This window comes from Papilio machaon, chromosome W (genome assembly GCF_912999745.1).
Source record: "Papilio machaon chromosome W, ilPapMach1.1, whole genome shotgun sequence".
In the NCBI taxonomy this organism is placed as follows: Eukaryota; Metazoa; Arthropoda; class Insecta; order Lepidoptera; family Papilionidae; genus Papilio; species Papilio machaon.
The window spans coordinates 3,733,235-3,747,714 of NC_060015.1; the positions used below are offsets into that span (position 1 = coordinate 3,733,235).

Genomic DNA, 14,480 nt, shown 5'->3' on the forward strand with positions numbered 1-14,480 from the left:
TTGATTTTTTATATATTTTGTCCTGCTTGTTTGATTTTTTTTTCTCACTCATATTATAAGTGAAATTTGGTACATATGTAGAACATAGTCTGAAAGGCTACTAATTAAGTTTTTTTTTAATTCTGCTCGGCCCTAGTCGCGGGAAACAGCTAGTATAGTATAAATGCAAATAATTATCCAAGTTACCGGTGTGGTGTCGCTTAAGCGTGGCGTCATCGCGGGGACGAGGGCGCGAGCGGCGTGTGAGCGTACCGCCATCGCCGCGCCCTTCCTCCCCGGGTGCCGCACCCGTCTCCGCCATCTCCTTCAGCTGCCGCGTCATCCACGTCAGCGGGATGTTGGGCTTCATCGAGGGCTTGCGTTTTATCGTACCTGACAATAATATTAGAAGGTTATTACGGATTTTAATAAAAGAAAACAACATTTTAATAGAGCTTAATTTTTTTAGCACAATTTCAATGAAACCGATGAAACTGAACCGATGAAAGAGGACTTAAATTAGGCCTCCGGCATGAACGCTTCTACTTGACGTCTGTCTTCTGTGTGGTAGTGCTATTTTACAGGTCGAATCGGCCCATTCATGCACTAAACATATATTACATGAAACGGTGTATGTCTTACCCATGGGGAACTCGCAATCGAAAGCAGTCTCTGAAGCGGTGCCCCCATCTGATAGACAACCGCTGGAGCTGGACGACGACGCCCTCGACTGCCTGCAAACCACATAACTTTTAGCTGCAAATACTATTACAAAATGAGTGCGCAAAATCTCTGTATTATTGCTTCAGCAAATTATATCGCTTGGTAACACGCCATTTAGGTACTAATAAAAGAATTTCATTTTCAAACAATTTCGATTTTATTTCTTTATTTTATTATTTTTAATAAATATTAAGTATGTTTTGCATTTTTGTAGCTCAGCTGTTTTTAAAATTATGTTCATTTAATAAAAAAATTCTGCTTCATAATATTTTCATATTGTAAGTGTGACCACCACAAGTTAATTTTTTTAAATTTATTTTCGCATAGAATTTAGCTGTGTGCCCAAAATATTGTGATCTATTTATAATAAAACATGATGCAAATTTCGCATTAAGCAGCATTAAAACTACGCTTAGCTTTGTTAAGTTTACTTCACTTTTGGGTTTAATTTCGCCTATTTTCAATAATTACAATACATAAAAATATTCAAATATATATAATAAATTCAAATTTAAGTCAAAATATAGTAAATATAAGAAAAGAGACACTAAGCTTAAATAGTTAAAAGAATTAAGTATTTAAAATATGACTTTGCTTCTGTTATTATTAAATTCTTGTTATTTTTATTTATAGCAACACTCACCGTCCACTGCTGATGTCAGAGTTAGCAACACTAGCATTGCTTGAGGCGCTCGACTGCGCAGTACTGCTTACACCGCTTTTCGTCGGGATTGAGGATATCTGTTGAGTTAATTTAAAATGTGACTATTACATAATATATTATCCAGTAGTGGTTCATTTAACTATGACTTTCCATTGTTTAAAAATATATATTAAATTGTATTTTCATCCCTTACAATATCAACTTAAAAGGTTTACTTTTTTCTCTTTATTCTTTTTCACATAAAAGTTGAAAGATGTACATATTATATACAAACATGTCTGCTTATGTTTTGCTTTTTAAATAATGATCTATATACTAACAGAGCAAGATCGCGCATGTGCCAAATGGTCTAGATCATCTTGGGTCAATTCTTCTACCAGCGCGCGATAATTCTCCAGCAGTTGTCGGCCATGCTGCAATAATGCACTATTAATTATCATTTACTATAAGCATTCATTAATTCTATGTATTGTACATCATCTCCCTGTTTCTAAGTCATGAATAACAACATATTGTTGACTAGCTGTGCCCGCGACTTCGTCCGCGTGAAATACTATTTTGGGTAGCATTTTTTTTGAGCTAATTATTTTATTTAACCAACGTGCTGTGCTTTGATGTATGTAGAAGAACATAGAAAGAGGTGTGCCCGGACCGCGCCAAATGTAGGTCCTGGGTCTCTGCCTACCCCTCTGGGTTACGGGTCGAGAATTATGTTGTTGTTGTTTTTTTTACTTAAACTTATAAAAAATGCGAAAAAATATTAAACTTACAAAATATTCACATAAACATCTTCCCATACAAACTTTCATCCCCTATTCCGTTTTGTTACATTGCAACCTTGAGGGTAAAACTTTTACAAATTTCAAATGTCATATTTATTTATATCAAATCAGCAGCCTAAAAAATAAGTTTAAAGCTACTAACTGTAAAAATGACGATACTTCCATACAAATTTCCACCCTCACTTTCAGCCTCTTATAACCCTTTTTTCGCGTTAAAAAGTAGGCTTTGTACTTCCTCAGGCTCTAGACTAAATATTGGTAAGGGTAACATCAAAACATATTAAACAAAACATTCACCAAAACCTTACATATTGCCTAACAAAATTTCATCCCCTATTGTTATTTAGCACTCTTGGGGGCAAAATTTTTACAAAAATTTAATTTACTATTTATTTATATAGAATTAGCAACCTCAAAAATAAGTTTCAAGCTTCTAACTGTAAAAATGACGATACTTTCATACAAATTTCCACCCTAACTTTCAACCCCTTACAAACCCTTTTTCGCGTTGTAAAGTAGTCTTTATCCTTTCTCGGGCTCTAAACTAAATATTTGTAACGGTAACAGCAAAACATATTGAACAAAACATTCAACAAAATCTAAAATATTCCCAAACAAAATTTCATCCCTAATTGTTATTTAGCACCCTTAAAAGTAAACTTTTTTTCAAATATTGAATATTAATTTCTTTATATCAAATTAGCAGCCTCAAAAATAAGTTTCAAGCTTCTAACTGTAAAAGGAGACGATACTTCCATACAATTTTCCACCCCCTCTTTCAACCCCTTACAACCCCCTTTTCGCGTTAAAATGTAGCCTACGTTTTTCCTCAGGCTCTAGACTAAATATTGGCAAGGATAACAGCAAAACATATTAAACAAAACATTCACCAAAACCGAGCATATTGCCAATCTAAATTTCATCCCCTATTGTTATTTAGCACCCTTGGGGGTAAATTTTTTACAAAAATTTAATTTCATATTTATTTATATAGAATTAGCAACCTCAAAAATAAGTTTCAAGCTTCCAACTGTAAAAATGACGATAATTCCATACAAACTTTCACCCCCACGTTCAACCCCTTGCAAACCCTTTTTCGCGTTAAAATGTGCCCTATGTCCTTCCTCAGGCTCTAGACTAAATATTGGTAAGGGTAATAGCAAAACATATTAAAGAAAACATTCAACAAAACCTCACATATTGCCAAACAAAATTTCATCCCCTATTGTTATTTAGCACCCTTGGGGGTGAAATTTTACAAAAATTTAATTTCATATTTATCTTTATCAAAGTAGCAGCCTTTAAAATAAGTTTCAACCTTCTACCTGTAAAAATGACGATAATTCCATACAAACTTTCACCCCCACTTTCAACCCCTTCAAACCCCTTTTTCGCGTTAAAATGTAGACTACGTCTTTTCTCAGGCTCTAGACTAACTATTGGTAAGGGTTACAGCAAAGCATATTAAACAAAACATTCACCAAAACCGAATATATTGCAAAACAAAATTTCATCCCCTATTGTTATTTAACACCCTCGAGGGTAAATTTTTTACAAAAATTTAATTTCATATTTATTTATATAGAATTAGCAACCTCAAAAATAAGTTTCAAGCTTCCAACTGTAAAAATGACGATAATTCCATACAAACTTTCACCCCCACGTTCAACCCCTTGCAAACCCTTTTTCGCGTTAAAATGTGCCCTATGTCCTTCCTCAGGCTCTAGACTAAATAGTGGTAAGGGTAATAGCAAAACATATTAAAGAAAACATTCAACAAAACCGAATATATTGCCAAACAAAATTTCATCCCCTATTGTTATTTAGCACCCTTGGGATACAATTTTTCCAAAAATTTAATTTCATATTTATCTTTATCAAATTAGCCTTGAAAATAAGTTTCAATCTTCTACCTGTAAAAATGAAGATAATTCCATACAAACTTTCACCCCCACTTTCAACCCCTTACAACCCCTTTTTCGCGTTAAAATGTAGCCTATGTCCATCCTCAGGCTCTAGGCTATTTGTGTACAAAATTTCATTTAAATCGGTTCAGTAGTTTTTGCGTGAAAGCGAGACAGACAGACAGACAGAGTTACTTTCGCATTTATAATATTAGTAAGGATTTCATTATAGCATATGTAGAAAATATGCTTTATTACAACCGTTTAATTTTGTTCTTTGTCAATAGTCATTTGTATTCTTCCCCCTGATTTTAATTGTCAGTTAGTCTGGTTTTTGATTCCTTGATATTGTTTTTAGTTAGTGAGAGCGTCGGTGGCTCAGGGGTTAAGCACATGACTAGCAATCTGCAGGTCCTGGGTTCGAATCCCGCCATGTACCAATGTTTTTTTCCGATGTAATTTTCGATTTACATGTGTACATTTGTCCGACGTTTTTACGGTGAAGGAAAACATCGTGATGCAAACTGCACATATCTGAGAAGAAATTCAATGATATGTGTGAAGTCAACCAACCCGCACTTGGCTGTGGTTGACTATGTCCTAGTGACCCCTAACTTGGGGTAGGCTCCGAGTCCCTCGGTGGGGATGTATAGTGAGCTGATGATGATGATGAGTTATGATAGTTTTTATTATTATTTAGTATACCTTAGCTATACGCATGGCGGTCAGCCATCGCTCCAATGTACCCGCATCATCAGCGCAGAGGAATTATATAAATTTGACACTCTTAGGTTGCTGCAGTCGAGGATGCTTGATGGCGAAGCAATGTTCAGTCGGTGCCTTGTATTTCTTCCTCCAATTCAATCCAACATACACCTCGTTGGTATCAAATGTTGCTAAGCAAACTAATTCCTTTAATGTCTTCACTTTGTCCTTCGGTGAATAGTATAAACCTAAAGTGGACAAGGTAATAATGTAATATTAAAAAATTTAAACATATTTGGTTAATAAAAACGCGTTCATTTGTAACAATTTAACTGTAAATTAAACCTACTTTGGCATATTTCATATGATTTTATTAACTAATTATGGAATTATACATTACTTCTTGTTTAGTTACATTTACGTATAATACAGTGTACTGCACAAAACAATATTTTTTTAATAAATTAAAATTCTATATAAATAAAACTTGTTTTTTTTTGTAATGTTTTTAAAGATTAATCAAAGTGATAAAACAATAGAAAGGATGAGATGTGCCTTATCTCATAAATTAACAATCAAATGTATGATTTTTGTTACATTTATTTTAATAGAATAGACTAGTTAGAAAAAAAATAAAATTTTATAGAATCATTATTGATAGAAAAAAGTATGAAATAAGAAAATTTGTCACAATTTTTTATGAAAAATAAAAAAAATTGTGTGATTTTTTTTAAATTGTATACATTTAAGGGTTAATTTATTTTATATATAAGTAATAGTATCAGTTGTATGTAGTAAAGGCAATACATAATTATAATCAAATTAGTGTAAAAAGCAATAACACAGCAAGAGCAATTTCGCCAGCGTTATGTGATCTTAGAAATTCGCTCAGTTGTATCACAATATAGTATTTAAAAAAAAAAACATTAAAATACACATTAACAAACATAGTTTTTTTTTTGTTATTTCTACATATTTATAAACAATAATAATATCGACTCATCAGACTAAAGTAGTTACATTATGAGATATAAGATATGTAACCGTTTTCATCAGATGGGTCCGTAAGTAATTTTGTGTAAATTCGCAAGCTGCTTACCAGATGGTCGTAGAACGAATCGATACTTCTTCCATTCTTTCTTAGTGTCACTATTGAGATAGAGCATCTCCTCCATTTGGGGCACAGGGTTGCCTGAGACCGAGGTTGTGGATGTCCCACCACTCTGCCCAAAGAACTCTTCCAGTATCACCTGCCTTGAGTGATCATCATGTTCCACGGAACGACCTATAATGTACATACAAGTTCACCATTTTACTCCAATAACACAAAATTAGAGAAATAATTAAAGAACATGAATCAAACAACATCAATTTAATTCAGTAGTTAGGGCTATTTTCTTTCACACAAACTTACATATATATACAAATAAACATACATAAAAACATGCATACCTCTCCTGTAAGTTATCAAGTATATACCTTTGTCATCTTCACTCAGTAGAAACTTCTCGGGAGTCTGGAATAGGGATATCTTCTCCGGTCTCTCAGCAAATAGAATCTTATTCTTCGACTCTCGCGTCCAGAGCATAAGGTTGTCTACAAGCATCTCGTGATCTTCGTACACACGCTCTGTAATAATAAACAATTATTCCTTACAAAGAATAAATAATACAGAACTTTATGCAATATAATAAACTAGCTTTTACCCGCGACTCCGTCCGCGCGGAATAAAATATAGAAAACGGGGTAAAAATTATCCTATGTCCGTTTCCTGGTTCTTAGCTACCTGCCCACAAATTTTCAGTCAAATCGATTCAGCCGTTCTTGAGTTATAAATAGTGTAACTAACACGACTTTTTTATATATCGACGCTGGAAAGCGTAAACGCTGTAACCCCGAAAGTATGAAGTTTACAGGAGAGCCAAAAAATCATAACTCGTGAGCTGATACTACAAGCCTACAAGCATGCGGTATTTAGCAATGTTGTGTAGTTTGTGCTAACCTATAATAAAATCATTATCGTTTGATAATGGTTCAAATTATTAACGTGTGAAAAACATATTCGCCATTTCAAGGTTTACAGCGTTTATGCTTTCCAGCGTCGATATATATATATATATATATATATATATATATATATATATATATATATATATATATATCACAAATATTTATATACATATATATATTACAAATATTTATATATATATATATATATATATATCTATATAAATATTTGTAAAATTACAGCAATTATTTTTATCCTTTAAGTTTGTCAAGAAATAAAAATGGAAACATTACTATATGAGTAAACTGAAGTGAGATAGGGGATAGAAAATGTGCAATAAGGCCCTATATACACAAGTTTTACTAACAATCAACAATTCAGTGACCATAGTTATTATAATTTATAAAATGAAGTGACTACATACCCATATGAAGATCGGGCAGTTGTTCAACTATGGCCCACTTTGGTTCCATGGTGACATGGTTCTTGTCTGCAAGGAGGCGGGTGACACAGCCGCAGTTCATCTTCTCATCTACTAACAAACTCTTTGAGGAACCATCGCTGGAGAAAGCTTTGATGAAGAGCTTCTTAACACTGGCTTCGCGCATGCGCTCTAATGCAAGCATAATCTTGTCCGCCTTCTGTAAGATGTTACAAAGAAATTATGAATAGGTCTGGATAAAAATATCAATAGGTAAAGGTTATTTTAACCAAATTGAATGCTATATTGTTGTTCTCCTGTGCTAAATATATTATGGTGAAGACGCATTAGCAATAAACTTTTTTCTTTATTTCTGTGGCTTGTGGTTTCCCATATAAATGTTCAACCAATTATCATCCAACTGTCATGATGATGGTTTGTATGGATGGATGGATGGTATATATTATGATAGACTTGAAGATTAAATGACTAGACTGGTTTTGAAGTGTTATTTGATTTTAATTTCCTTTCAGGGTAAAGATTTTGTCAAGCTTCTATTCGTCTTTATCTATTCAAATTAAAGTTATTAATATGAAATAACTAGCTGTCGCTCATGACTTCGTCCGCGCGGTATTTAAAAAACTATGTGTTATGCCTATGAGTTCTTCCAGACTAAGATCTACCTCTATGCTAAATTTCATCAAGATCTGTTCTGGAGATACTTTCAAACAAACATCCATCCATCCAAACATTCGCATCTATCTTATATATATAAAAGAAAGTCGTGTTAGTTACACTATTTATAACTCAAGAACGGCTGAATCGATTTGACTGAAAATTGGTGGACAGGTAGCTTAGAACCAGGAAACGGACATAGGATAATTTTTACCCCGTTTTCTATTTTTTATTCCGCGCGGACGGAGTCGCGGGTAAAAGCTAGTTTATAATATTAGTAAGATAATAACTGTAGTTACATCTATCTTATGTCTGATAATAATTAATGATTACCTAAATGTCATGGACGCATATGGTCAGAGATAGATGGCCTCAATAAAATGACTTTAAATAGACATTTAACTAGTTGTTACCCCCAACTTCACCCGCATCATATAATTAATTAAATTACACTGTAGCTGAGAATAAAACTTTTTCTATTGGTTGGTTTGGAAAGTTTATGCCTATTTAATGGGACAAAGCTTAATAAATTGTTTAAGAAAAATCTTTATTTGAAAAATACAGAAGGTTCTTATATAAGTTTATTGAATTGAACACTAGTATTTAAACCAATATTAAACCATAGTTTTTTCAGGTGTCCTAATGTTTAAATTGTGTAATATGACGTCATTGACGTCAATATGACGATATTACCATGTACATTAATGTATTGCTAAATGACAGTTTACCTTCTGGTTGTGGTGATGGTTTAACTTCAAGGCTTTACATTTGGCGCTATTACTGCTTGAAGCTGAAGATTCACTGGACAACATTGATACCTGGATTACAGAATTACAATTAGTGTAACATATATGTAGCGTTCTTGTATAAATATTATTTGAAAGCAGATATATGAAATAGTTATGCATTACATTGACTTTAGTTGTGTATTTTTTATATCAAGGAGAGTACTTTCAAAGTTTATTCTAAGTAGATTATTAAATAATAGGCAATACCTTTACTTGGTCATGTTATTATTAGATGGTGGTTAATTAAGCGAAATAACTAAGCAAGACATAAGACAAATGCTTCACCGAGTGATTAATTGCTTACAGTGGAGTAATTAAAAGGGACGCTAAACAAAAAAATACTTATAAAAAAAATAGCCGACTTCAAAAAAAAAAACAATCTCAAACAAAATGCACTCAAAAGTAACCTAAAAAACCAATTTCAAACAAAATGCACTCAAAAGTAACCTAAAAAAAACAATTTAAAACAAAATGCACTCAAAAGTAACATAAAAAAACAATTTTAAACAAAATGCATTCAAAAGTACCATAAAAAACAATCTCAAACAAAATGCACTAAAAAGAAACAAAATAATGACATGAAAACTTCTTTCTTTCTTTCTTCTCTCTTTCAAAAACCCTCTAAACTCTAAAGAAAGTTCTCTTCTTTCTTGTAACATGTCTATATTGTATAATTATTGTTATTTCGCAGTCGGTGTCGGCCGAAGTATTATAAATATAATATTATACATTTTATATTTGAGATGTATGAGACATACGTACGTTTATGTCCCTACTTAGGCCGAAACCGACTCCAAAATAACAATAATTATACAATATAGACATGTTACAAGAAAGAAGAGAACTTTCTTTAGAGTTTAGAGGGTTTTTGAAAGAGAGAAGAAAGAAAGAAAGAAGTTTTCATGTCATTATTTTGTTTCTTTTTAGTGCATTTTGTTTGAGATTGTTTTTTATGGTACTTTTGAATGCATTTTGTTTAAAATTGTTTTTTTATGTTACTTTTGAGTGCATTTTGTTTTAAATTGTTTTTTTTAGGTTACTTTTGAGTGCATTTTGTTTGAAATTGGTTTTTTAGGTTACTTTTGAGTGCATTTTGTTTGAGATTGTTTTTTTTTTTGAAGTCGGCTATTTTTTTTTCTTAAAATTTTTGTTTTATTTCACAATTTTTAGTGAATTTGAAGTTCAATTACAAATTTCCTTAATGCATATAAAGACATAAATAAGACAAATAAAGAAAAGGACTTTCCTATTTAATATGTGTGTACTTCAATTCAAAAACTAATTTAGAATGCAGCAGATAACCACTTATCCTTTAAACAATGAAATAATTATCAAAATCGGTATACAAATTGAAAATTAACGAACTAATACATCGTAGCGTGCCTTTAATTTTGTCCAGCCGCTCGCCGCACTAGCATTTTTCGAATGCGCGTAGTTTTTAATTATTTAATATCTCCCAAACTATTGATCAGAATTACATAGTTTAAAGGCTAATGTAATCTGCATTTAATACTCTAGCCATCAAACATATTTATTTGGATAAGGATTCATATCGAATATAATATAATAGCGCCGTAAGCTTACGACGCTGTTTTTACTGTGCATTTTAATCGAAGTTTGTTCACAATAACATGGTTTTTGTGAGACATCCATAGATGATAGATATATGCCACCGAAGACTTTTATTTAGCAAATTTAAGGATCTATAATTACTCCATACTTATTTTTATGTAAGTCATATAGTTTGACCTACGTAAGCCCAGAAAGCAAATTTGTGCTTTTCGTGTAGCATTTTTCGTTTCCGCGTAATTTTATTCTTACGATATCTCCTAAACTATTAGACAGAATGATATAGTTTCAATCGCAAATATAATCTACATTAAATTCTCTTGATAATGAACATGTTTATTTACATAAGGGTTAATACTGAACTCGAATAATAGCGTCGGAAATAGGGCATGAATTTAATTGATATTTCTGAAGAAAAAAATGGTTATTGTGAGAAAACTATAAAAGATAGATATATGCTATCGCTGACTTTTATTTAGCACATTTAAAGAGCTACAATTCGCCATACATCATTTTTATGTAGGTCCTATAGTTTAGCCTACGTAAGCGCTGAAAGCAAAAATGTCCCTAATTTTCGTAACAAATTTTGAAGCTGTATTCAAAATCTACTAGTCTTCTAGTTATTTAAAAAAAAAACAAAAAAATGGGACCCACCTGCAAGCACTTCCTTTCGATTAAAATATTTTTCATCAAAATCGAACCACCAGGGGCGGAGTTTCGCGGTAACACACATAAAAAAAAAAAAATACAGTCGAATTGATAACCTCCTTCTTTTTGAAGTCGGCTAAAAATAGGTCAGAACTATTAATGTGCTTTGTTTACATTGATTATTGTTATTTTCCCTAACTACATATACTATCATTCATTAAAAAAAATTTCCATCTGTTAACATACTCATAGTGACTGTTGGGGAAATGAAAGGGAGTTTTAGAAAGCGGCATTGCTGAAAATGGTACAAAAAGGGGCTTACGGTGTCACTAAATGCGGAATCATTGTCGGGCGAGTCAGTCCTGGCGACCGCCCTTGGTTCGCCCGCTCCCTCTGCGCCCTCCTTGCCGCCCTCAGCCCTCGCCCCCCTCTCACTCTCGACCCCTTCACCTTCCACCCTCTCTTTCGGCATCGATGTGTATTCTAAAAGGGGTGAATGATTAAAAATGTTAATGATACCATGAAAAGTTTGCTCACGTTTTAGTGTACAAATAATTTTATTAATTTGAACTTTATATTCTGTACAAATTGTATAGAATTACTGGTGCATTTATAAATGCGTCAAAGAATAAATTCTGTTAAATTTATATAACAGTGAGTTTCCATTGCTGAAGCAATTTGTTCGAGTGTTATGCAGTGTAAACCCAAACATAAGTTGCTAAACCCCATTGCGTTCTGACATTTAACACGGCTGAATAATCATTCCATTTAATATTTTTTTTAATAAACGATAAAAGCTCGAGGCTTATCTCTGAGTTGTGTACACTGTTACATAGTCAGTTTCGTAAACATGACCTTCGCGGAACGACCGTCCCAAATCCTTCAGCGACTGCATAAAAACCTTAATGTATTTTTTAATCTACCTTCACTTTGCAGGAATAAAATTATTAACTAAATAAGTAAAGCTGCAGTTATCTATACATATTAATAAAATTGGACTGTCTGTATGTAATACTCGAGAAAAAAATGATATTTCGTACATCAATTTTTAAATTGTTTTCTGTCTGTCTTTATGTCTATCCGCGAGTCCGCGTTTGTTCAGGGTAATCTCCGGAACAGGTGGACCGATTTTGACGAGAAGGTAGCTGATTCACACGTAGCGTTGCCAGGCGTCCGAATAAAGCCGGACATAGGTAGGCTTTTTAATTGTGTGTCCGGCCAAAATAAACAGTGTCCGAGTTGTCCGGCTTTTGTTAGGCTTTTTACATTTCCAAAACTAGAGTGTACTTATCAATACTGAGACGAAATCCTCAATAATATAGGGTGTCCGGCTTTTTTACCAAAATAAGCAGTGTCCGAGTTGTCCGGCTTTTGTTAGGCTTTTTACATTTCCAAAACTAGAGTGTACTTATCAATACTGAGACGAAATCCTCAATAATATAGGGTGTCCGGCTTTTTTACCCAAATGTCTGTCCGGCTATTAGGTTTGGCGACCTGGCAACCCTATTCACGCGGGCATATTATAGGTTACTTTTACTACTTTTTAATTCTGCTCTGACGAAATCGCGGACGACAGTCAGTATTATAATAAAACTAGCTATTGCCTGCGACAGGTACAGGCGGTATTAATAAATAAACTGAGTAAACTAAAGAGTAAAGTAGTTTAATGTAGACATCTTACACTAAATTTAATCTAAATCCCAGATGCTGGAATCCGTGGTAATAATTATTACTGACGAGAAGTGAGATAAGCCGTTAAATGTTTAGTAAGTTGTTGTTTAACTTTGTAATGTTCGGGTGGTCTGAAGGGGTTGGTAGAATGACAACCGGCAGTGAATGAAGATATTACTTATTTATTATAATTTTAAACACAACTAAGTACAACAACTAACTGCTACTATCGGTGGTTATTACCGGACTGCTTCTATCGGTGGTTATTACCGGACTGCTTCTATCGGTGGTTATTACCGGACTAACTTACATTTTCGGAGGAAGGAGTTTATATTCAACAATAATTAGAGATATCACATGAGAATTGTAAACAATCCGTCTGGCTTAACATCAACAACACATTAAGTGAGCAAACAAACAATTTAAGGACTTCGGACTGTACACTCATTATTAATTAGTGATAGTTCAAATTAGATACAAATAAAAATAGTGTAAATATTACAATATTGTAAATATTACAATCCTCCCCCTTTAAGAAAATAAACACAGTTTATTTTAAACTCAGTATCAAAATAGAACAAATATTAATTCGTAATATTTGAATGTAAATTTATACCATAATATTCTAAAGATAATTACAATGATTAAATGAAGTCGTCTTACATACATATTGTTAACAATAAAACATTTTTTTTTTTTACAATATATCAGAGTACAATGTCTTAAATTATTTATACATTTACATAATTAATTAACTTTTAATTGTGCGATTCTTGCACTACGTCTTAAAGGTGTTTCTGAAGTATCGGTTGATGTAGAAGGTATTTCTTCTAATTCAATATTTTATTATCATTAGTTACTCTTAAATTTATACAATTTGTAATTCTTGCGCAACAAGATCTACTGTCTTCTAGTGCTAACAATCTATCATTTCTATTACAAAAGAAATGTCTGCTCCATAAATATTTACCTAAACGATACAGTATATAAACAAAAATGACTTTTATTATAAAAAAAAATATATAAGCGAAATATACATTATCAATAACCTTATCAAAGATTGTTTCATTTTCCATTTGGTCAATAATATCGTTAATTTTGTGTATTTTGTGACTTGCTAAATTCAAACTTTCTAAGTCTAATTTCTCATGAATTTTTAAGGGTATAAAATCTATTTTAGTTATATTTCTGTTTTTCAACTTCTTACAGCAATCATCTGATATAATATCTATTGGAGGTAAAATTGAATTAAAACTACTTTCTAAACCTAATGTTTGAGTTTGTAACATTATATTACTTGTATACAACTTACAATTGTCTGAAATCTTTATGATTCCACTATTTATTAATTCTATATCAATAGGTTCCTTATTTTTACAGTTTAATGTGCCTATTACTTTCCTAGGAGTTACAAATAACCAATGATTGTTATGATGTAATTTATACCATTGTTCTGTTTGTATAAAACCTACTCTTGTATCACATTCATTAGGTAATTTTGTATTTCCGTACATCAATTCGGTTTCACATGTTTTGCTTGTATGTACAGAATATAAGGCAGTTTCCAACTTGCATATGTATCTCCCATTATTCTGTAGAATTTTACATAATTTCAAATTTTCTAAACTAGTATAATGAATCTTATTACTTGAAATTAAAAAGTACTTAAAATTAGGTAGAACAAACATAAAATTATTATCATTACTTTTAATTGGAACTGGTAATACATTATATAAATCATAACTAACTTGAGTTATCAAAGGAGTCTTTATTACAAAAATAAGTTTTTCATTTGCTACATATGACACTAATCTTGTTAATGACAATAGTTCTGGAATGTCTTTTTCAACTAACTCTAGAGGATATTTCGTTTGTGGAGGCAAATACGTTAAAGTTTTTATTAATTCAGCTCCATACTGTTGTGGAGTTATTATAACCGGATG

At 32.3% G+C, this 14,480-nt stretch overlaps 1 protein-coding gene across 1 annotated transcript in view; it reads right to left on the minus strand.

Annotated features, from left to right (window-relative positions):
* Window positions 1-14,480, minus strand: part of LOC123722925 (amyloid beta A4 precursor protein-binding family B member 1-interacting protein-like) — a 29,280-nt gene that overhangs the window by 1,308 nt on the left and 13,492 nt on the right. Inside the window, 10 exon segments of the mRNA XM_045685483.1 lie at window positions 187-372; window positions 622-713; window positions 1,346-1,443; window positions 1,687-1,779; window positions 4,758-5,005; window positions 5,857-6,042; window positions 6,237-6,386; window positions 7,190-7,406; window positions 8,590-8,679; window positions 11,189-11,349. Of these exon segments, the coding sequence (XP_045541439.1) occupies window positions 187-372; window positions 622-713; window positions 1,346-1,443; window positions 1,687-1,779; window positions 4,758-5,005; window positions 5,857-6,042; window positions 6,237-6,386; window positions 7,190-7,406; window positions 8,590-8,679; window positions 11,189-11,349 (1,521 nt within the window).